We start from the raw sequence: 21,824 nt of genomic DNA, 5'->3' as shown, positions 1-21,824 counted from the left end.
AGCTTTGGGCTTTGAAAATAGTTCATAATTTGGAAACTACTCAAGTAAAAGGCATCCATGCAACTGAAAGAGAAAAAAAATCATAATTCTCAGGGTGAATTTTGCCTCTTTACCTGAGGAATGGCTCTTGAGCAGCTTCTCCATGTGTACAGCATAATAGCATACTCTTGGCCTTCTTCCAACATTTCATTCTATATATTAAAATTAATAAATAAAAGGTGGGATGCAGACAAAATGATACAGAAGTAAGAACACAGAAAAGATTACTAAAGCTAGAATCAGTAAAAGGGTCGAGAAATAAAATTAGGATACTTACACAAAACATACTATTTCAGAAGAGATACCACCTTCCCTCAGGACAGAACACCGACTGACATTATTCTGAAAACAATCCTCAAGAGATTGACTAGAAAGTCAGTTGTAGTTCTTCCATGTAAGTGTATTTAGAGCAGGGCTGCTTAACTTCATCCCTCCTGCAGATGTTCACGAACAACTCCCATAATACCTGGCTATTGGCCACTGTGGCTGGGGATTATGGGAGTTGTAGTCCAAAAACAGCTGGGGCGCCTAAATTGAGCAGGCCTAATTTAGAGCCACTAATTCATTGTTTTTAAGGATAAAAATATCCAAGCCTTGACAAATTTTCTCTGGAGTTGGAAGCCAACCTAAAAATTAAGGAACCAGACAAAAGAAACCTGACAAAATAATTGGACTTAGTGACAGACATTGTGGAGGGTGAAAGATAAATGGGCTTATCTTTACTCCACTTAAAATAACATACTTAGAAATGAAACACGGCTGCCTGGGACAAATACAGATTTTATTTTATAACTCTGCCTCTGAATAACTTGGTCTAGGCACCATAGCAAAAATTTCTAGGCACCAGGGAGCCATTTGCGATTTGTCAAAATGTGGCTTCATCCATTTTTGAACCAAATTGACCTAAATACCAGGCAAATAAAAGAAAGCAAAATTTGCAGTGATGCTGGATTTTAAACTGTGCTTTTGCAGACTCACAAAACAGTCACTTTTCTGGGACTTAAAAACTTTTAAATACAACAGGCCTTTATGTTCCCTATTTCAGTGGAAAGAAAGACTAAGCAGTGATATTTTCCAGGAATCATTCAAGTCTGGAAAGTTTCATGAAATATCACAGCTGAAATAGAGCAGCTGGTTCATTTGAGAAGCTGTAAGTCAATTTAAAAAAACATTCATTTTAATCTCCTTTAAACTTACTCTGCATTCTGGACCCCACCAACCTACATTTGCATTTTATTAGCAACTCCCACTGAATGTTTTGTTGCTGGACCTAAAGAAATACAATAATAATATGGGCAGGAGGTAACTAATTTATTTTTTAAAAAATACACATATAAAAAATAAAAACAGTGAAATTAAGTTAATTCTAAGAATTCCAGCACAGAATATGTGAAATCACAATCAGGAAAATGTTCCAAAGCACTGGCAGAGCGTATGCCAATGTTCCCTGTAACAGAGATTCCCAGATGTTGTTGATTACAACTCCCATAATTCTCAGCCAAAGGCCATATCGGTTGGGAATGATGGGAGTTGCAGTCAACAACATCTGGGAATCCCTGTTACAGGGCATAAGCAAACTGGTTAACTTGATCTTTAACAAATCATACTGGTAAAAGAAATGTCTGCTTGAATGAAACAAACTGATGTGATTTCTTATTTCTTTCAACCCCAATCAAGTACTAAGAGAAGGATTAACAATAATATTTACCATACTAGAATGAACAGTTGCTTGTTCAATGTATCTTGCAATGCCTGTGACAAATGCATTCCTGTCTTCAAAATTGGTATTGAAGTTTGGCTGCATGAAAAGGAAACACACATCAAAAAACGTGCCGAGCCTTAAAGTAAAAAATATTCGGGCCATGATAACTCAGAGCGCTTCTAAGCAAAAAACAGTAACAGATACTTGGTTGTACAGATACCATACCTGATAAAGCAAGGACGAGGGAGGGGGTTCGATACATGGTTGTTGATCTGGCAGTGGTAGTTCTTCCAAAAGATCTACATTGGACAAAGCATCCTCCAAGGTAACTTGAGCAGTCATTGTGATTCTATAACAAGAAAGCAAAACATTCAATTGGCAACATTCAAAACAATCAGGAGGTGGGTGACCTGCGGTATGCTCAAGGGCTAGAGGCGCAGTCCCTTAAGGAGGTGAGGCCGTGTGAGGCTTACCACTTCCTGGCTCATGTATCACCACATGTAGGAAATGTTCAGAAGAAAGTGTATGCTCGATGGGGCTGAGGCACTGTCATCACTGAAAGATATCAGGAAAACAATCACACCTTGGTGACTATCTCAAAAACAAATGCCAAAATCTTCCCTATTACAGCTCATACTGTTTAGCTGAACAAATCACCACAGCCTCAGTGCTTAATTTCTTGGGGCTGCTATCTGACACACTCTCTGACCTGGAACCCCAGGTGTAGTAGGGTCTACTGGAGCTATTACTATGTACATTCTCAACAAAATATAAAAGTATATACAGTGAGGGAAATAAGTATTTGATCCCCTGCTGATTTTGTCCGTTTGCCCTCTGACACAGAAATGACCAGGCTATAATTGGAATGGTAGGTTTATTGTAGCTGTGAGAGACAGAATAACAACAAACAAACCCTCAAAAGCCCAGTGCCCAAAAGTCAGCGATGGATTTGCATTGTAGTGAGGGAAATAAGTATTCGATCCCTTCACAAAAGGGATTTTCTATGGGATTAAGGTCTGGAGACTGGCTGGGCCACTCCAGGACCTTCATGTGCTTCTTCTTGAGCCACTCCTTTGTTGCCTTGGCTGTGTGTTTTGGGTCATTGTCATGCTGAAATTCCCATCCACGACCCATTCTCAATGCCCTGGCTGAGGGAAGGAGGTGCCCACCCAAGATCTGACGGTACATGGTCCCATCTATCGTCCTTTCGATGCGGTGAAGGTGTCATGTCCCCTTAGCAGAAAAACACCCCCAAAGCATAATGTGTCCACCTCCATGTTTGACGGTGGGGATGGTGTTCTTGGGCTCATAGGCAGCATTCCTCCTCCACACACGGCAAGTTGAGTTTATGCCAAAGAGCTCGATTTTGGTCTCATCTGACCACAACACTTTCGCCCAGTTCTCCTCTGGATCATTCCGATGTGCATTGGCAAACTGCAGACGGGCCTGTACATGTGCTGCCTTGAGCAGGGGGACCTTGCGGGCACTGCAAGATTTCAGTCCTTCACGGCGTAGTGTGTTACCAATTGTTTTCTTGGTGACTATGGTTCCAGCTGCCCTGAGATCATTGACAAGTTCCCCCAGTGTAGTTCTGGGCTGCTTTGTCATCGTTCTCATGATCATTGCAACTCCACGAGGTGAGATCTTGCATGGAGCCCCAGACTGAGGGAGATTGACAGTTGTTTTGTGTTTCTTGCATTTGCGAGTTATCGTGCCAACTGTAGTCACCTTCTCACCAAGCTGCTTGGCGATAGTCTTGTAGCCCAGTCCAGCCTTGTGCAGGTCTACAACCTTGTCCCTGACATCCTTCGACAGCTCTTTGGTCTTGGGCATGGTGGTGAATTCGAAAGCTGAGTGATTGCTTGCTTCTATGGACAGGTGTCTTTTATATAGGTACTGTAACAAGCTGGGATTAGGAGCACTCCCTTACAGAGGATGTTCCTCATCTCAGCTCATTACCTGCATATAGTGAAAAGACACCTGGGAGCCTGAAATCTTGCTGGTTGATAGGGGATCGAATACTTATTTCCCTCACTACAAGGCAAATCCATCGCTGACTTTTGGGCACTGGGCTTTTGAGGGTTTGTTTGTTGTTATTCTGTCTCTCACAGCTACAATAAACCTACCATTCCAATTATAGCCTGGTCATTTCTGTGTCAGAGGGCAAACGGACAAAATCAGCAGGGGATCAAATACTTATTTCCCTCACTGTATACTTTCTCAACAAAAAAATTCTCAAAACGGATTACACAGCAAAACTAAGATGGCACCCTGTCCGCAAAGGGCTCACAGTATAAAAAGAAAGCAGACACCAGCAACACCCAGTGAAAGGATGCTGTGTTGGGGTTGAATAGAACCAGTTGCTATCTCCCTGCTATATATAAGAGAATCCCCATTTTGAAAGGTGCCTCTTTGTCTGGTAAGTTACTCCATAGTACTCCTTCCTTTATTATTATCCCAGAATTGCAAACAGATTCTCATGGTAAGAACTGGTATGCACTGGCTCACAACAAAACCCTGAACAGTTCCCTTGTCCAGGAGCACACAATTCTTGGCTGGCCTTAGTTGCTGAGCTGAAAATTGCACCTGCTTGCCTCTCCCTGCTCCAAATGCCTTCAGAGAAGGACCAAGGAAACCTTGCATCTCCCTTTTCCACCAGAAAGGAAGGCATGAGTTCACCTGTTCAGCCCGTTTGGCCAAGGTGACCTGAACGCTCAGCTAAGCAGGCACCAAAGAAGATACCTTCCTGCCTCCCTTTCCTGCTCTGGTGTAGAGGGGAGAGAGAGAGAGAGAAAAAGAAAGAGAAACTTGCTGGCTTCGTAACCTCATGGCTGAGTTGCTCTCAGGACATTTATCTCATTGATTAAAACTGATGATTTTTCAAAAAATGAGATTTTTAAAAATTAAATTGGATTTTTTTATTTAAATAAATTTTTAAAATTTAAATTGGATTTTAATTTTTTTAATCATAAAAAAGAATCTAGGTCAAAGATATCAACATGAATATTAAATTCTAACTTCTATTCTATAAACATGTTGAGCAGTACAGAAGAACCTCAGTATTCGCGGGGGTTCCATTATCTGCAATTACCGTGGATATGGAAACCATGAATACTGAGTCATTGGGGCAATAGGATCACAGGTTTTAGATTCCTGGAAGCCCGAAAATTGCCAAAAAAGGGGTAGAAAAGTTTAAAAGAGCAAAATAAAGTGTCCACTGTGCTCTGCAGGCCTCCAGCAATCCAACAATGCCCCCCAGAAGTTGGAAATCATCCATTTTAAAGCACTCTTCAGCAATTTTTTGTGGGGGTTTTCAAGTAAATGAGCCACAAAATGGCTCCATTTCACAAAATGGTAGGCAGAAATGACCTCAAGTAAGATCTTAAGACAAGCTCTTCATTTCATTTGGCTTTTAAATGATTTTGCCAACCACTGCACATTTTAAAAAGATTTTAGCTAACTGGCTGGCCTCGCTTTAATGGGTTCTCTGCCTGCCCCACTGCCCTTACGTTACATGCTGTTTTAATGTTTTGTATCTTTCCCTTTTATACTGAATTTTCCATTTTGTGTGTTCTGTCATTTTGGCAGTTTACTGCTTTGTGAAAATATCTATATACTTATTTATCTCAGCCAACCTGCATGGGGATGCATGGGGATGCGTGGCAAGCTCCGCCCCCACTACAGCCACGAGGTGGTGTCGGCAGTGGGCCCGGCCACGGGAATGGATGCAGAGTCGGAGACAGTGGCGCCCTGGCCCGGCCACAGTGAGGAGGCAGTGGCGGGCCTGGCCCGGCCCCCAGCGTCAGGAGGCAGCTGGACTACCATGAAGAGGAGGCGGTGGTAGAGCCACGCCACTGAGAGTAGCCCGGCTGGGCAGGCGGCAAAGCCGTGCTTCACCAGGTTGGGAAGAAAAGTGCTGCACTGACTGGGGCAGAAGGTGGGGGGAAGGCAGGAAAGATTGGGGCGGGAGGGGAGGGGGGTCCGCCAGCCCCAAAGAGCACACAGATGCTCTGTGCAGGTTCAGCTAGTATATATATTAAACCAGTTTATAAATACAGTACACTAAAAATCAATCACGTTTGCCAGAGGGGAGCAGCTCACTTTCTGTGACAAGTGAGGATGTGACACCATACCCATGTCATATTTCCTTTCCTACTTTTTTGGCTAACTTTTGAATAATGGACAATTGATTATGGTTCCTTACACAGATATACCTAATTCCCATCGCCTCTGCAGCATGCTTTCATAATTTCCATTTGATAGCATACCAGTTTACCTTGATAGCACTCATCAACTCTGTCACTAAGCAAGCACCAGTTGTGGATATTAGTCCTAGCCCACAAACAGCATATGCTCACTAATTCAGAAACAGTGACTCATCTTCAAATGGTGTCTGAACATGTGTCTGCAAGCTAAAAGAACAACAAATGGACTAATAAAAATAAGACCTGTTACTAGGTCATACAGACAAGCTCAAACCCTTAACAAATGGACAAATTTTTACAATGCCAGTTATTTACACTCTTTGTTGAGAAGAGGTGGAATAAAGGTAGCCAGCAATCAACCTACAACCCAATCTCTGGCTACACCACAAATTCAGTAGTAGTGACCTGATTGGCAGATAGTGAACTTAAGCATAACTTTTACGTAAGCAAGCAAATTGAAGCCTTGGTTCATTTGTAAGTTTGTGTATGACATTATCTCTCAGGTGAATATCAAGGTATTATAATGAAATTTTGTAAACACACTCAGGACACATTTCTGTTTTGTCCTCCCATTTTCAAAAGGAGGATAAAAATGCAAAAAACAGATGTAATAATTCTTGAGATAGCAATGAGAATTGGTGTGCACATTCAGAATGCAATTCAACATTCCAAGCACAAATCCCAGATCAATCCCTGCATCTTCTTCAAGCAGAAAGAAGGAAAGATCCAAACTACATGGCAATACAATCAGAGGTGCACCTAGCTAATTTTGGATCCCAGACCTGAAGGCCTTTGGAGCCCCCCCCCCCCACTTGCTGGTGGGCCTTTTCACCCTGCTCCATGTTAAGCATCATTCTTCCCCCCCCCCCACACACACACAGTGGCACACACAATATTTTTAACACGTGGGTTGTTGAGAGCACAAACAGCAACTGATATTCAAACATGCAACTAAACATATTCCCATCCTACATACCTCTTTCCCCACTCCCCACTCCCCGCTCTGTCTCAAAAGCAACCAGCCCAGGTCATAATCCCACTCGGCTGCTTGGTGCACTGCTGGCCAGCAGCCACCACACCACCTAGGACTAAAGAGGATTTAGGGCCTCCCAGGGGTATGGAGGCCCTGGACTTCGGCCCTGAAGTCCAGGGGTAAGAGTGCCGCTGAATACAATATCTAAATTAAATCTGCTCAAACATTGTGCTATACTAGCTTCAACGGGACTGAAATTCATATATTGTTGCTTAATTAGCTTGTCAACTGAGTTCAGAGTTGCTGAATGTCTCGTATAGATGCAGCCAGAGAGAAGTTTTGCATTGCAAAAGGTTTATGGATTTTATATGAAAAAGGAACAGGCCATATGCAGTTTAAGATATTTGCATACTTCTTACACTTCCTCTTTAAAATCTCTAAGCAAGTGAGAAAAATCAGTATCTGATAGAGAAGCAAGAGAAAAAGAGCCTATCAGCACAAATACTGCAGTTCAAAGAAGACGACGACGACATCAGCAGTTTACTACATGGCTAGGTCTAGTCTATATATAAGCCTATTCTGTGCTTTTAACCAATTAGCAAGAGGGTTCTACTTAATTCTAGAAATTACACCCATATTGCTAAATGGAAAAACAAAAACAAAGCTGCAAGTTTTAGATAGATGCACAAGCAAGTGAAACATAGCACTCAGCCTTGTTAATTAAAAGAGATCCAGAAATTTGGGTCAGGTTGTCATCAGTATACTAGTGATACTCAGAACACACATATGCGCGCTCTCTCTCCTTTCCATCAGATGCTAGGGAGATAGTGGAGGCCTTCAACTGGTGGCAGAGGACAGTGATAGATTAATCCAGGCAAGCAGAAGTATACCAAAGGATGAGTTGATCCCCTGTCTAATGTAAAAACTTATTTCAGTGGGGCTGCCTTCTCCTTTTTGCTTCACCTTTTTGGTAAGTTTATGTTATGAACCTATTTTGGAATGAGGTAACAGAGAATGAACTTGATTTTACCTGTTCCCTTTAAAATTTAAACTACAAGGGAGCTAGGTCTAATTTCTGAGATTATAGCTTTCTCATTAGCCCAAAGGGAGTGGATTGAGAGAGCATTTGGGGTTGTAAACCGATTAATTTACCCCTGCTAACTTGGCAAAGAGGCACCTTTTAATGTGGCGATTCTCTTGATTTAGCAGGGGGAGAGTAACTGGCCCTATCCACCCTCAGCACAGTACCTCCAGTGACTGTTGCTGGTGTCTATCATATGTTTCTTTTAGATTTGTGAGCCCTTTGGGGACAGGGATCTATCTTATTTATTTATTATTTCTCTGTGTAAACCGCCCTGGAACATCTGCAAAAAATACAAGCTACCTGTAGCCAAAAATTGGTGGGACCATAAAATTGAAAAAGTGGTAGAAAATGAAGATGTAAAAATATTATGGGACTTCCGACTACAAACAGACAAACATCTGCCACACAATACACCAGATAGCAATACCAGGGGATAGCAGAATAGAAGAAAAAGAAATAGAAATAATCACCAAATACAAAGATCTACAAACTGAAATTGAAAGGCTGTGGCAGAAAAAGACCAAAATAATCCCAGTGGTAATTGGTGCCCTGGGTGCAGTTCCAAAAGACCTTGAAGAGCACCACAACACCATAGGGGCCACAGAAATCACCATCAGCCAATTACAAAAAACAACTTTACTGGGAACAGCCTATATTCTGCGACGATATCTATAACAACAGCAACAACACTGACAATAAAATTCAGCCATCCCAGGTCCTTGGGAAGGACTCAATGTCTGGATAAAACAAACCAGTCAATAATACCTGTCTGACTGTGTAAATAAATAATAATTTTGCAGGATTGGAAACATCAAGTTGGACCACGACTGGGTGACTGGTTGGCAGATATGATGGAGCTTATAGCCAGGGAGGAAGTTGCGTTGAGAAAGGTGGACAGATCCTCCAAATTTACAGAACTATAGAAAACATTTTTGGACTTACTGGTATTTGTGTTCTAATAGTACACACTCACACAATCAATGTTTGATTCATGGAAGAGTTGTTTTTCTATTTTATTCATGGACTTACTTTTTTATTTATGCTTACCTCTCTTCTCCCCCTGGCTCGGGGGAGGGGGGGGAGAAATAGTGAACACAGGAAGCTGCCTTATACCGAGTCAGACCATTGGTCCATCTTGCTCAGTATTGTCTACCCAGAGTAGCAGCAGCATTTCCAAGGTTGCAGGCAGGAGTGTCTCTCAGCTCTACCTTGGAGATGCAAAGGAGGGAACTTTGAACATTCTGCATGGAAGCATGCAGATGGTCTTCCCAGAGTGGTTCCATCTCCTAAGGGGAATATCTTACAGTGCTCACATGTAGTCCCCCATTCAAATGCAAACCAGGGAGAGCCTTGCTTAGCAAAGTGGACAATTCATGCAAACTACCACAAGACCAGCTCTCCTCCTGTCACTACAGATAGTGACTGTATTATGCACAATTGTGGCATTCCTTTGGTATATTACAATCCCTCAATAAATAATTAAGAGCAGAAAAATCGAGCTCATCGTTTGGGGGTGTTCTTGCATAGATGGGCTGTGGCCAGGAGTGCTTTTTATCAGCTGAAGAGGGCACACTAGCAGCATCTTTCCCCAATGAATATGGATTTGGCCACTCCCATTCATCCAGGTTAAACTACTGCAATGCAGCCTATCTGGAGATGCTTTTAGGTAGGGATGTGCAAAAAATTTTGGGCACAGAACGATCTGTGCCCGAAATGAGCAATTTCGGGTGATTCGGGGCACGAAAAATTTCGGGCACGAAAAATTCGGGTGATTCGGTTCATGGTTGATTTGGGGGGATTTTTTGAAGTTTTTGTGACTTTGGGGCAGTTCGGGGGCATAGCATGGGATCTGGATAAAAAGAGTGGGGTGGGGTGGTAGTGCCTAATGGGTGCAGGCTACCACCCCAATTTCAGGGGGATTGGGCAAAGGGCTGATTTTTGGTGAATTTCTGAAGTTTTCATGTCTTTGGGGCAGATTGGGGCAGAAAGTGGGGACTGGGACAGAATAGTGGGGTGGGGTGGTAGTGCCTAATGGGTGGAGACTACCACCCCAATTTCAGGGGGATTGGACAAAGGGCTGATATTTTGAGAATTTTTGAAGTTTTAGTGACTTTGGGGCAGTTTGGGGGCAGAAAGTGGATCTGCCCCAAAAGGGTGGGGTGGAGTGGTAGTGCCTAATGGGTGGAGGCTACCACCCCAATTTCAGGGGGATTGGACAAAGGGCTGATTTTTTGAGAATTTTTGAAGTTTTGGTGTCTTTGGGGCAGATTGGGGGCAGAAAGTGGATCTGCCCCAAAGGAGTGGGGTGGGCTGGTAGATAGTGCCTAATGGGTGGAGGCTACCACCTGTCCCCAATTTCAGAGTGACTGGGCAGAGGGGTGAATTTTGGTGAATTCTGAGGTTTGTCTTCATAAGGTGAAGTGTGCTAAATTGATTACTTCCTCATATTCATAGTAATTGAGAGTGTGAAAAAGTGAAAGTGGGGTCATGAGAGTTGTCTAATTGAAAAAAATCTCATTTGCTATGATAGAATGAGAATTCACACCTCAGAAGTTTTTGCCCCCAATCTGCCCCAAAGACACCAAAACTTCAAATATTCCCAAAAAAACAGGCCTCTGCCCAATCCCCCTGAAATTGGGGTGGTAGCCTCCACCCATTAGGCACTACCACCCCACCCCACCCTTTTGGGGCAGATCCACTTTCTGCCCCCAAACTGCCTCAAAGTCACTAAAACTTCAAAAATTCTCAAAAAATCAGCCCTTTGTCCAATCCCCCTGAAATTGGGGTGGTAGCCTCCACCCATTAGGCACTACCACCCCACCCCACTATTCTGCCCCAGTCCCCACGTTCTGCCCCAATCTGCCCCAAAGACATGAAAACTTCAGAAATTCACCAAAAATCAGCCCTTTGCCCAATCCCCCTGAAATTGGGGTGGTAGCCTGCACCCATTAGGCACTACCACCCCACCCCACTCCTTTTGCCCAGATCCCATGCTATGCCCCCAAACTGCCCCAAAGTCACTAAAATTTCAAAAATTCCCCAAAAATCAGCCCTTTGCCCAATTCCCCTGAAATTGGGGTGGTAGACTCCACCCATTGGGCACTACCACCCCACCCCAAAATTTTGCCCCTGGGCCCCTTTTTTACCCCCCGAATCGATTCGGATTCGGATTCGGATTAAATCCGAATCCGAACCGAATCAAGGGTGATTCGGGTGGCCCATATTTGGGCACAAAACAGAACAGGGGTGATTCGGTTCGGGTCCCGAACCGAATCACCGAATTGCACACCCCTACTTTTAGGAAGTATTCAGAAACTTCAACTGGATCATAATGCAACTACCAGAATATGAAGCACTCTCTAGGACCGTTCCACCTACACTGACTCTTAGTTTGTTCGCAAGTCCAAAGTTCTGGCTTGGGCCTTTTAAAGCTCTAAAATGTCTAGGGCTGGGATACCTTCAGAATGACCTCCACCCATACGATCCTACTGAAACACTCAGACCAACATCAGAGGACCTGCTTTGTGTCCAACAAGTTTTCCTCTGGCAGGCAAGTGCTTAACAGCATCATTTTTATTTTATTTTTTTGCACATAGCCAGTTTCCATGTGCCATTTTAAAACAGGTTTGGGCACAATGAAACAGGATCTTCTCCTCCACAAGCTCCAAAAATTATAACTGCACATGAACTCCAATACATATCATAAAAATAGCCCTGCTAGATCAGGTTGAAGGCCCATCTAGTCCAGCATCCTGTTTCACACAGCGGCCCACCAGAAGCCTCTGAGAAGCCCAAAGACAAAAGGTGACCCCAAGATCCCTCTCCTGGAACTTATATACACACGGCTTTAGTTCACATCTCCTCCGGAATAGAGGGTGCAAGTCCACATATCAGCTGAATTTACCCTGAAGTCTATCAGGGACCAGTTCAGACAAGACTTCCCCGAATTATGGCTGAGCATTCTGGCTTAGCCCAAACACTGTCCGGGATTTTAAAAAAACAACCTTTAATTGTGGCATCTCTTTTGGGGGGAAATGAAGTTTCTGGTATGCCCCGATGCTTCTTTGTGAAGTATGGAGGGGTCATTGCCAATAATTCGGCTTTTATCAAAACCCGCACTTTTGTGATATAGACCAGTGTTTCTCAACCTTTTTGGACTCAAGGACCGCTAAATCATTTGTGCAGAGTGTCAAGGACCGCTACATTCTTTGTGTGCAGTTTCCCGGACCAGCAGTTAGTAAAGGGGTTTCAAGTTTAATTTTATTTTAAATATCTAACAGATATAACATCTAACATTGTAATTAAAATAATATCATAAAATAAAATTTGTTAAACAATAAATGTTAAACATCCTGCGATATTTGAAAATTGTGATTTGAGATAGTAGTATCTAGCAGGATTAAGATTAAATTATTGGATTCCAAGGAAAACACTCTTGGGGATCAAAGATTTTTTTATTTGTGCGTCCATATCAAAAATGTGCTGTTTAAGAGCTGCTTTAGCTCGAGCATATCCCATTCTTAATAAAGGTTCCGGGCTGAAGCCATATAAATTTAATTTCTGGTGAACTGCTCTTTTCAGAAGAGAGTATTGTCTGCCAATATCAGGGGAGCCAGACCAGTAGGATGATAGTTTTTTAGGGATATGGTTGACATTCAACCATATCCTGGATTCAACCTCAGGGTTGGCTGCTTCTACATGGGGAACTACATTGGATATGCATTGAGGAACTTGAAAAATGTTTCTCATAAATGTTTGCACCATGCCTCTAGTGCAGGGAGTTGCTATACAAAGTTGTGCTCCGTAGAGGAGTCGAGAGCGGGGTTTTGCCAGAAATAATTTTACTGCCGCAGGAACACGTGTCATATTTGCGCAGCAACATCCTCTGTAGAAATCAATACTGGAGCTGAATCAAACTGCCATTTAGAATCTTTAGATTCTTGGGCAAACTTGGAAAATTTTATATTCTTGGGCAAACCACACTTGCGAGGGAGGGAGGGAGGGAGGGAGGGAGGGGGGCGCCTGCGGCCCGATAATGATGCCCCCCGCCCCCGATACAAATTCCGTCACCCCCGAGCTGCTGCTTCTGCTGTGCTTCTTACCCAAAGCGGCTCTCCGACCCTGGAGCTACTGCCGCCGCCGCGTCCTGCCGCTCCTCTTGTGGGCACTGGCTCTCGCTCGCTGTGGGGCCAGAGCTTGCGGTTTGCGGCGTCTTGCGCGGGAGGCGCAGCGTCCTGCTCTCGGGCTGGCTGGGCTTTGAGGCGGCAGCAGCAGCAGCCGCCTCTTGCTCGCCGCCACCGCCGCCTCCTGCGGGCTTCCTTGCTGCTGCTGGAGCTCCTAGTGCCCGAGGTGCTTCCAAGCTGAAGTCTGCCGCGGGAGACGCCAGCAGGCAGGAAGGGTGGGTTTCAGCCTCGGCACAAGCCTGCCCCGATTCCTGCACTCACAGGCCATCTTCCCGCCTCGGCACAAGCCCCGCCCCTGCTCCACCCCTATTGGCCAAGCTTATACCGGGGAGAGAAAAACAAATGGAAACGGTTCGGCTCCAATTGCTGCCGCCGCCTACTCTTCAGAGCCCTGCCTTCCTAGCAGCTGGGTCGCGGACCGGCACTCAACCCTCCGCGGACCGGCAGCGGTCCGCGGACCGGCGGTTGAGAAACACTGATATAGACAGATATAGATATAGATTTTTTTAAAAAATGATTGCTAGGTGGATTTCCGGAACACCAAGTGTCAGCAGAGGGCACTGCTTGGCAATTTGTCTCACCGATCTTCCGCAACAGGAATTTGACAGAATCTTTGCCCCCACGAGCTGCCTGCTCTTTTCATGGCTCTGTCTCTTAAGCTGGCTGGGACAACCAGCAAGCAGTGGAGACCAATCTCCTCATGGGGAAAGAGGCAGGGAAAGGGTTAGCCGACACTTGATTTTGGAGGCCTGGCAAGTGTGACCACACTGACATGAATCGCCTTAGCTAATGAATTATATCCTGGATTGCACAGAAGCAAGTTAGGCTGGAAAGCACTTAAAAAGGGACCAGGACAGGTTGGGTGAAATTCTTAATAGATTTAAATAGGTCATGTTTGGACAGATACCTGGGCTTTTCTGAGGCTGGATTCCAGCTACAGTGCCTTCATGCAATGAGCCTCCCTCCCTGTCTTCCCGCACCCTTTGAGGAATGCAAAATGCAGGCTTCTTCTGCTGTTCAGAGCCTTCATGCTTTCGACCCCTCTGATTAAGAGGGGGAGGGGACATGAGCAGAAAGTTCTTCAGTGCAAACGCCCCAGACCCAGGAACAGGATCCGTGCATTCCAGTGTGACTTGTGCATAAGAGCCTTCCACTGGATTGGACCTTAGAGATGGTATCCTACACTCCATGCCTATACTACCTGGGAGCAGATCCCACTGCCTGCAATCCCAAGAAAGATGTTTTCGACTGGAGTGCTCTTGCAAAGTTCCCATTCGGTTTAATGGAGCCTGAGGTGGAGAACTTCTCAGTAGATTACATCCGAGGTCTAATATCTCTTTTTTCCAAGGAGGAGGGTAAAAAATTAGTATTCCTTGCAAAGAGAATGGAAATCCTTCTCTGGGAGCATGCTGCAATCAAGCCCTGTTGCACAGAGGGATTGTCAATCTTGCAGAATGTCAAACTGACACACAGAGAGAGAGAGAGAGAGAGAGAGAGAGAGAGAGAGAGAGAGAAGAAAAAGGTCTCCCGCCTCCTCTTCCTCTGGGATGTGATTGGTTGGAGAAAAAACCTGGAGCAAGCTATGGGAACGCACACAGGAGAAAGATCCGCAGAGAATGTGAAGAGGAGCCGACGCTACGTGAACGGTCCATCTAACCAACCGAATTAAACAACTGTGAATCTGCTGCGAAGCAGATTTGCTCTTCAGATACTCCACGGCATGAAGCCATGTCTGGATAAGTTCCTGGTCAGCCACTGACAGCTCAGACCCCATCAGTGTATATGTTGAGGTTTTTTAACCCAAGATGAATCACTTTACACTTGTTTACACTGAACGGCATTTGCCATTTTGTCTCTCACTCATCAGTTTGGAGAGATCCTTTTGGAACTCCTCACAATCTGTTGTGGATTTCACTACCCTAAATAATTTCATGTTATCTGCTAATTTGGCCACTTCACTGCTCACACCAACTTCTAAATCATTTTTGAACAAGTTGAAGAGCACTGGTCCCGTTACTGATCCCCAAGAGACTCCACTTCTTACTTCCCGCCATTGTAGTAACTGTTCATTTATTCCTCCATTTCCTGTCCTTCAGCCAGTGACCAACCGATCCACAGTTGAAACAGTCCCCTTATCCCATGACTGCTACTTTTATTCAAGAGCCTTTGGTGGGAAACTTTGTCAAAAGCTTTTTGGAAGTCCAAGTATACTATGTCAACTGGATTACCTTTATCCACATGCCTCTTGACGCTCTCAAAAAACTCCATAGGGTTAGTGAAGCAAGACTTGCCCTTGCAGAAGCCATGCTGTTTCTTCTTCAGCAAGGCCCATTCTTCTATATGTTTTTGTCCTTCAATATGCTTTCCATCAGTTTACCCAGCTCAGAAGTTAAGCTAACTGGCCTGTAATTTCCCAGATCCCCCTGATCCCTTTTTGAAAATTGGAGTGACATTAGCTACTTTCCAGTCCTCTGGTACAGAGCCTGATTGTAGGGACAAGTTACATATTTTTGCTAGGAGATCAACAATTTCACATCTGAATTCTTTCAGAACTCTTGGGAGGATGCCATCTGGCCTTGGCGGTTTGTTAATTTTTAGTTTTTCAAGACAGTTTAGAACATCCTCTCTTGTCACCTAAAACTGGCCCAGCTCTTCAGCCTCCAAGCCTGAGAAGCTCAGTTCCAGAGTGGGTAGATGGTCAGTATACTCAGCCGTGAAGACAGATGCAAAGAACTCATTCAGCTTCTCTGCAATTTCCTTATTCTCCTTAATAATCCCTTTCATGCCCTCATCATCTAAGGATCCGACCACCTCCCTGGCAGGTTTTCTGCTTCTAATATATTCAAAGAAGTTTTTGTTATTCCCCTTGACACTTCTAGCTATATGCTTCTCCTTCCAGAACCTCCTGACTGCATTTCCCAACATTGTTGGTGCCGACATGCACCATGACAACTGACTCCTTCTCAGCACTGCCTAACAGTCTATCTAGACATCGCATGACATCTGCAATCTTTGCACCAGGCAGGAAAGTCATGGTGCTGTCTATACGCAGATCACAAACCCATCTCTCTATGCCCCTAACAATTGAATCACCCACTACTAGGTCTCCAACCCCCAAAGGAGTAACCTCTGAAAGAGAGGATATGGGTGCATCACCCAAGGAAGGGGTCCCTCCTAAGGGAAGCATTCCCCTCTTCTTCAGTCTGATGTCCGCCTTCCCTAAGACTTTCATGAAGAACAAATTCCACCATTCTAAACACAGATACTCCATATCTTGTACAAGCTATATACATAGCTAGCAAAACTGTATATAGTTTGAGCATCCAAGAATGGGATCTTTGGATGTAGATTCATTTCTCACAAAAGCAACACACACACACACCAAATTATCTTCACATGCTCATTTGCACAATTTCCTCTCTTTTGCTTCTTCTCAGTGGATTCTGGAATAAGGACAAAGGAAATGAACATATTCATGTACTGGGAAAATCAGACAGAAGCCTGGGGACATTTGACGACAAAATCCAAGTGGGAAAAATGAAGGGAGGTTAAAATTACAGCGCACACAGCAAAAGCAGCACAGAAGCTTCTACCAGCTCCTTCCTGATGTACAGCTTCCTCATATCATTATCTGAACTGAGCACAATTGTGGCAGAAGAGCCACATTGCTATGCAAGAGCTATTCTAGTTGGGTATAGCACACATGTTTACACTGTATTATTATTATTATTTACATTTATATCCCGCTCTTCCTCCAAGGAGCCCAGAGCGGTGTACTACATACTTGAGTTTCTCTTTCACAACAACCCTGTGAAGTAGGTTAGGCTGAGAGAGAAGTGACTGGCCCAGAGTCACCCAGCTAGTTTCAAGGCTGAATGGGGATTTGAACTGGTCCTAGTCCCTGGTCCTAGTCCAACACTCTAACCACTACAATGGCTGATATGCCACCAGGAGCACACTGCACCAGTAACAGATATACTTGCAATAGTTCCCTTCACCTTCCAGATGTAATCCAACCTACTGGTTTAACTTTTAATTCCCACCTCAAGCCCACACTAAATAATTTGGGGCCTCTATTACCACTTCCTTCCCTATGCTGCAATATCCATAGTTAGCTTAGGTCTAGTCCTCACTGGAGTGATAAAGCTATACCTGGGTTGCAGGAGGGACTTCACATGATACTCCTCCACACACAAGATTTGCTTCACTCAGAAAACGCGCAAGTCAAAAATAAAGGTTCACTTGCTCCCTTGTGTGCTAGCTTTCTGTGAGCAAGAATCTCTCTGCACAAGGGAGCATCTGTGAACTCCCACCTTTAGTCTGAAGTATACAGACATGACACAGTCTACTACCTAAGTGAAAACTAGAACTTGCGTGTGATTTCTGGGTAACATTTCCATATGTTAAGCAGAGATGTGGGTGTTCCATAACATTTTGAATTGGAAATTTTTCTGGAAAACATTTCTGAAGAATTTCCCATCCAAATTTTTCCTATTTGCATAAAGTTTCCTTAGAAAATGTCACTATGTTGTGAGGCCCTAAATATTTACATTTCTTCACTGCTTTTCTTTCCTTCCTTCAGTTTGAATTTCATTATAATGATGCCACACAATCATTTTTCCCCTCTGATTATGCATTATTAGGACCACTTTCAAACAAAAAACTCTAAAAAGCTAACAGATCTTATGCAGAAACTTCCAACTCCCCCAGTTAAGGAAAAGAAATGAGATAATGCTCTGCGTGTTTGTTGTACTGAAAGTGAAATAAAAATTAAGTTTTACTTGCACTTACACTTGCAATCGAGAGATGAAATGAGAATTTTAGTTTTGGTTTTGATTTTACCTGTATAGTCAGGTACATTTTGAACTTGATGATCCAAATCAAAATCATGTGAGAATATTTACCTTCCTGTTTACAAATCAACAAAATATATAAGTACTCTCTCACACCATTCCTAGAGGTAATCACCTGAAAAACACTAATTATAACACTGAAATTGCCAGGCTTCCCTAATATTGCACTGGCATCCATCCATTGTTACTAATGAATTTTATGAAACAATTAATTTTTAGAAACTGACATTTTGCCATTGAAAAATAAAGTATGGCAAAGTTTCCATGTTTGGAAAACTTTCCAGAGAAGATATTCAATCCCACTTCTCTGATATCGCAGGAGAAATACAGAGAAATACAGGAGACATTTCCAATATTTATCATCAGAAAGTCTAGTTCACGGTGGCAGTTATGTAACACTGGTGTCTGAAGAATGCTATTGTGAATTATAAACATTGCCTCAAACCCAACCAATGACCTGCAGTCTGGTCACAATCTAGTTATGCCTGAGTGATTTAATTTATCCCTGGGATTCAGGCAACCTAAAATAGCTTAAAATGCAAGTATTCTGACATCCAATGTCAGATTTCATGATTCTAATTTAATTTTGGCACTGGGGTTCTCATAACAAAATATATATGTGCAGTAAAACCCATACTATAATGCAAGAAACTGCATACTGCTGAGACTGTTTGTAGATAATAAATAAAACTCTTTGCTCAGGCCAGGCCACTTGAAACTGAACTGATGCCCTTGGATTCACTTCACAGTGGTTAAAGAGTGAGTGGCACAAAGAAGAATGGATTTTTTCACTCTCTCAATACATATCTATTAGCACATATCCCAAGCCTCTTAAAGATTAAAGGTAAAGTGTGCCATCTAGTCGGTTTTGACTCCCAGCGACCACAGAGCCCTGTGGTTGTCTTTGGTAGAATACAGGGGGTGTGGCGTTTACCATTGCCATCTCCCGTGCAGTATGATATGATGCCTTTCAGCATCTTCCTATATCGCTGCTGCCTGATACAGGCGTTTCCTATAATCTGGGGAACATAACAGCAGGGATTCAAACCGGCAACCTCTGGCTTGATAATCAAGTCATTTCCCCGCTGTGCCATTAGGTAGCTTCTTAAAGATTAGTTACTCCCTAAATAATCTTTAGCTCAGTGTTCTTCATTGCAAAGTCCAGAGGCAAATGGTGGTCCCCATCAACCCCAAGTGCAGCCCCCTGTTTATTGGGCCTATGTGAAGCTTTGGCTGGCAATGAATACTATGCACAGTTCCCATGACACCATGTGGAGATCACTATGCAGAGCATCCCTGCCCAGCACTGGGGGTGAAGCACTCCTTTACGGGAAACTGAGTCCTCTTGAAAGACATACACAGAGTGCTGGGAACTGCAGTCTTTCCCAGTGCTGCATCTCTCTTAAACGGCTCTTCCAGCACTGAGAAAAGCTCAGTATTGTGTGGAGGTCAGTACAGTGGGAAATGGGTCTCACATGCAGTATAAATTTCTTTGCCTAAGTAGCCTCCACTTGAAAAAATAGTGACGACCACTGCTTCAGCCATTTTATAATAAGGATGAATTTTCCTCTCCCTTTCAGTGGATAGCCTCCAATACACGAGTCAGCCTTGTAGTACTTTATCTGTGCTATAAGCATTTGTGAACTAGAGTCAATTTCATCGGATGTTATAAGGTATTATCCTCAGTTAATGGATATACCTTATGGATATGCGAATAGAGAAAAAATATTGTAAGCAGTAGGGCAAAAAGTTTATGAAATGCAAAAAGGTACAATCCATGATAGTTCAATGCAAGGCAAAAATGTATATAAGACATGTATATGTACATAAGTAGAATGACCATTCACACATCTACCTTTTCTCTAAAGCTGCACTCCTACTCAAGCTTTCCTGAGAGCAAGCCGAAATGAACACAGTGGAGTTTACTGGATTAAAGTGGAACACAACAAAGCGATCTTGTATATTTGGTGCTATGTAAAGCAGAAGTTTTAATGTGTATTACTTACTGCAACTGTGACAGGCCTGAAATAGCCACTTGCCTAGCTGCCTTTAGAAAGAATTGCCACCAGCTGACCAAGCAGGAAAGTGTTTAGAAACTGGAAGATCGTTGGTTCTTCTTTTTGCTCTCAGGTCAGTCACGTGTCACAAATTATTAACCAAACGCACAGGCAGGTAAGCAAGCGAATATTTTTGTGAGCTTATCTGCAAGGTAGACTGAAGTGCAGAGTCACAAGAAGCAGCATTGCTTCCAAATTAATAAGAGTAAAAAGCTTACTATTTTGTAGGGAACCAGCTCATCTTCACCGTGAGTGGGAGAACAAGTAACGTAGAAGCTTCACTGTTTTGAATGTTTCGCGACCACGCACAGCAAGATGCAAAACATCATGAAGAGCTCTTACCCGCACCGTGTCGGTACTACTACTTAATGGGCAGACATCTTTTACAATCATTATTCCCTCGACCCCACGAGGAGGCAAATCATGTCTATTCCCAGCGGGGCGGACACAACTACTTCCCCAAAGTCCCCACTGCGTCGTAGGCGGCAACTAAACCAGAGATGCGACCCCATGGCTCGTCTCGGGCTCCAACCCTCGGCATTCCTCCACACAGTGGCTCACCAAGTGCACGAACTGGGCAGGGGCGCGGTAGAGCCGACTCATCTCGGGCTCCGGGTTTTTTTTGTTTTTACTTCTCTGGAGACTGAACTTGAAGGAAGCCTGGAGGAGGCCCGCCCAAACCCACAGGCGAAACCTTCCTCTCCCCTTTTTCGGTCTAGGCCAGGCAGCGGAGCAAACACGCCTTAGGGGCTCTTTCCCCGTTGCAAAGGCACACCTCCCCTATCCCCAAGCCTGGCATGCTCGCAGCGGGAAGCCAACACAACTTAGCAAAGGGCCGAGAGACTCTGCGAGGGCAGAGAAGGGGAAGGAGGAGGGGCACGGAGAAGGGGAAAGTTTCTCTCGCCCAGCCTCGGAGCGAGGACGCCCGCGCGCGGCTTTCCTCCCCTTCCAGCCACTCACGAGAGCAGCGAGTCGCGGGGGCTCACCTCCCTTCGGCTTCACCCCCCGACGCAACGACGAGAGGGTGCTGCCGCTGCCGCTGCCTCCGCGGGTGGTTCTCGCCCGGGCTGCTTGCCTTTCCCAGGGCCGCACGAAGCTTGGGAGGTTCCTGTCTGAGTCACTCAAACAGGGAAACTGTGCCAGGAACCACCCTTCCTCCCGCTCCAGCTCCTCCCCGGTCCCGTCCCAGACCCTCGGCTTCCCCTCTGGAGGGCAGCCTGCTGCTGCACGGCCCTCAGCTCCTCCTTCCCAGCCAGCAACCCGCCTCTCTCCCCACCCCCGTAGGCCCAATGAGCTCAGGTCGGGAGAGCACTGAAGGCGTCGTAGTAGAGAGAGGCAGAAGAGCTTCACCTTCTGAAGCCAAAGCAAAGCAAAGGCACCTCATCATCCCACCGTAAAGTTAATTAATTTTGATAAACTACCGCTCTCACTTCTGTACTCAGTGACTAACACAAACATTAAAAACGCATCTAGACATTTAATTGCCGCTACATACTTTGTTAAGTAGCCCTGCTGGGGCCTGTATACAAGCTGAAGAAATATGGGAATCGCTCTGGATAAGGTCACAATCTGTCATTGTTTGCTTCACAGCATGAAATGAGCATATTTATTATCTATACACCTGAGCTCAGAACACTCTCCGACATTGGCAAAAGCTTTTTAAGATTATCATAGCAGGCGTTCCTCCACCTTATTTTACAATTTGGTACTAGAAAATATGGTGACTAA

At 44.3% G+C, this 21,824-nt stretch overlaps 1 protein-coding gene across 5 annotated transcripts in view; it reads right to left on the bottom strand.

Moving 5' to 3' along the window:
• Nucleotides 1-21,341, bottom strand: part of CYFIP1 (cytoplasmic FMR1 interacting protein 1) — an 88,630-nt gene extending 67,289 nt beyond the window's left edge. Inside the window, exons 1-5 of one of the 5 annotated variants that reach the window (XM_053306784.1) lie at nt 21,083-21,339; nt 2,215-2,296; nt 1,967-2,090; nt 1,748-1,837; nt 114-191 (exon numbers count right to left, since the gene is read on the bottom strand). In XM_053306784.1, coding sequence (XP_053162759.1) covers nt 114-191; nt 1,748-1,837; nt 1,967-2,083 — 285 coding nt within the window. In that variant the 5' untranslated portion in view covers nt 2,084-2,090; nt 2,215-2,296; nt 21,083-21,339. Of the gene's footprint in view, nt 1-113; nt 192-1,747; nt 1,838-1,966; nt 2,091-2,214; nt 2,297-20,314; nt 20,334-20,657; nt 20,931-21,082 lie in introns of those variants that run through there. The other 4 variants (XM_053306787.1, XM_053306783.1, XM_053306785.1 and 1 more) reach the window with 4 other exon arrangements.
• Between the last annotated feature and the right edge of the window lie 483 nt (nt 21,342-21,824).

This window comes from Hemicordylus capensis, chromosome 3 (genome assembly GCF_027244095.1).
Source record: "Hemicordylus capensis ecotype Gifberg chromosome 3, rHemCap1.1.pri, whole genome shotgun sequence".
Taxonomy (NCBI): domain Eukaryota; kingdom Metazoa; phylum Chordata; class Lepidosauria; order Squamata; family Cordylidae; genus Hemicordylus; species Hemicordylus capensis.
Note: the sequence above shows the minus strand (reverse complement) of the source record. Positions and strands in the feature narration are given on the sequence as shown.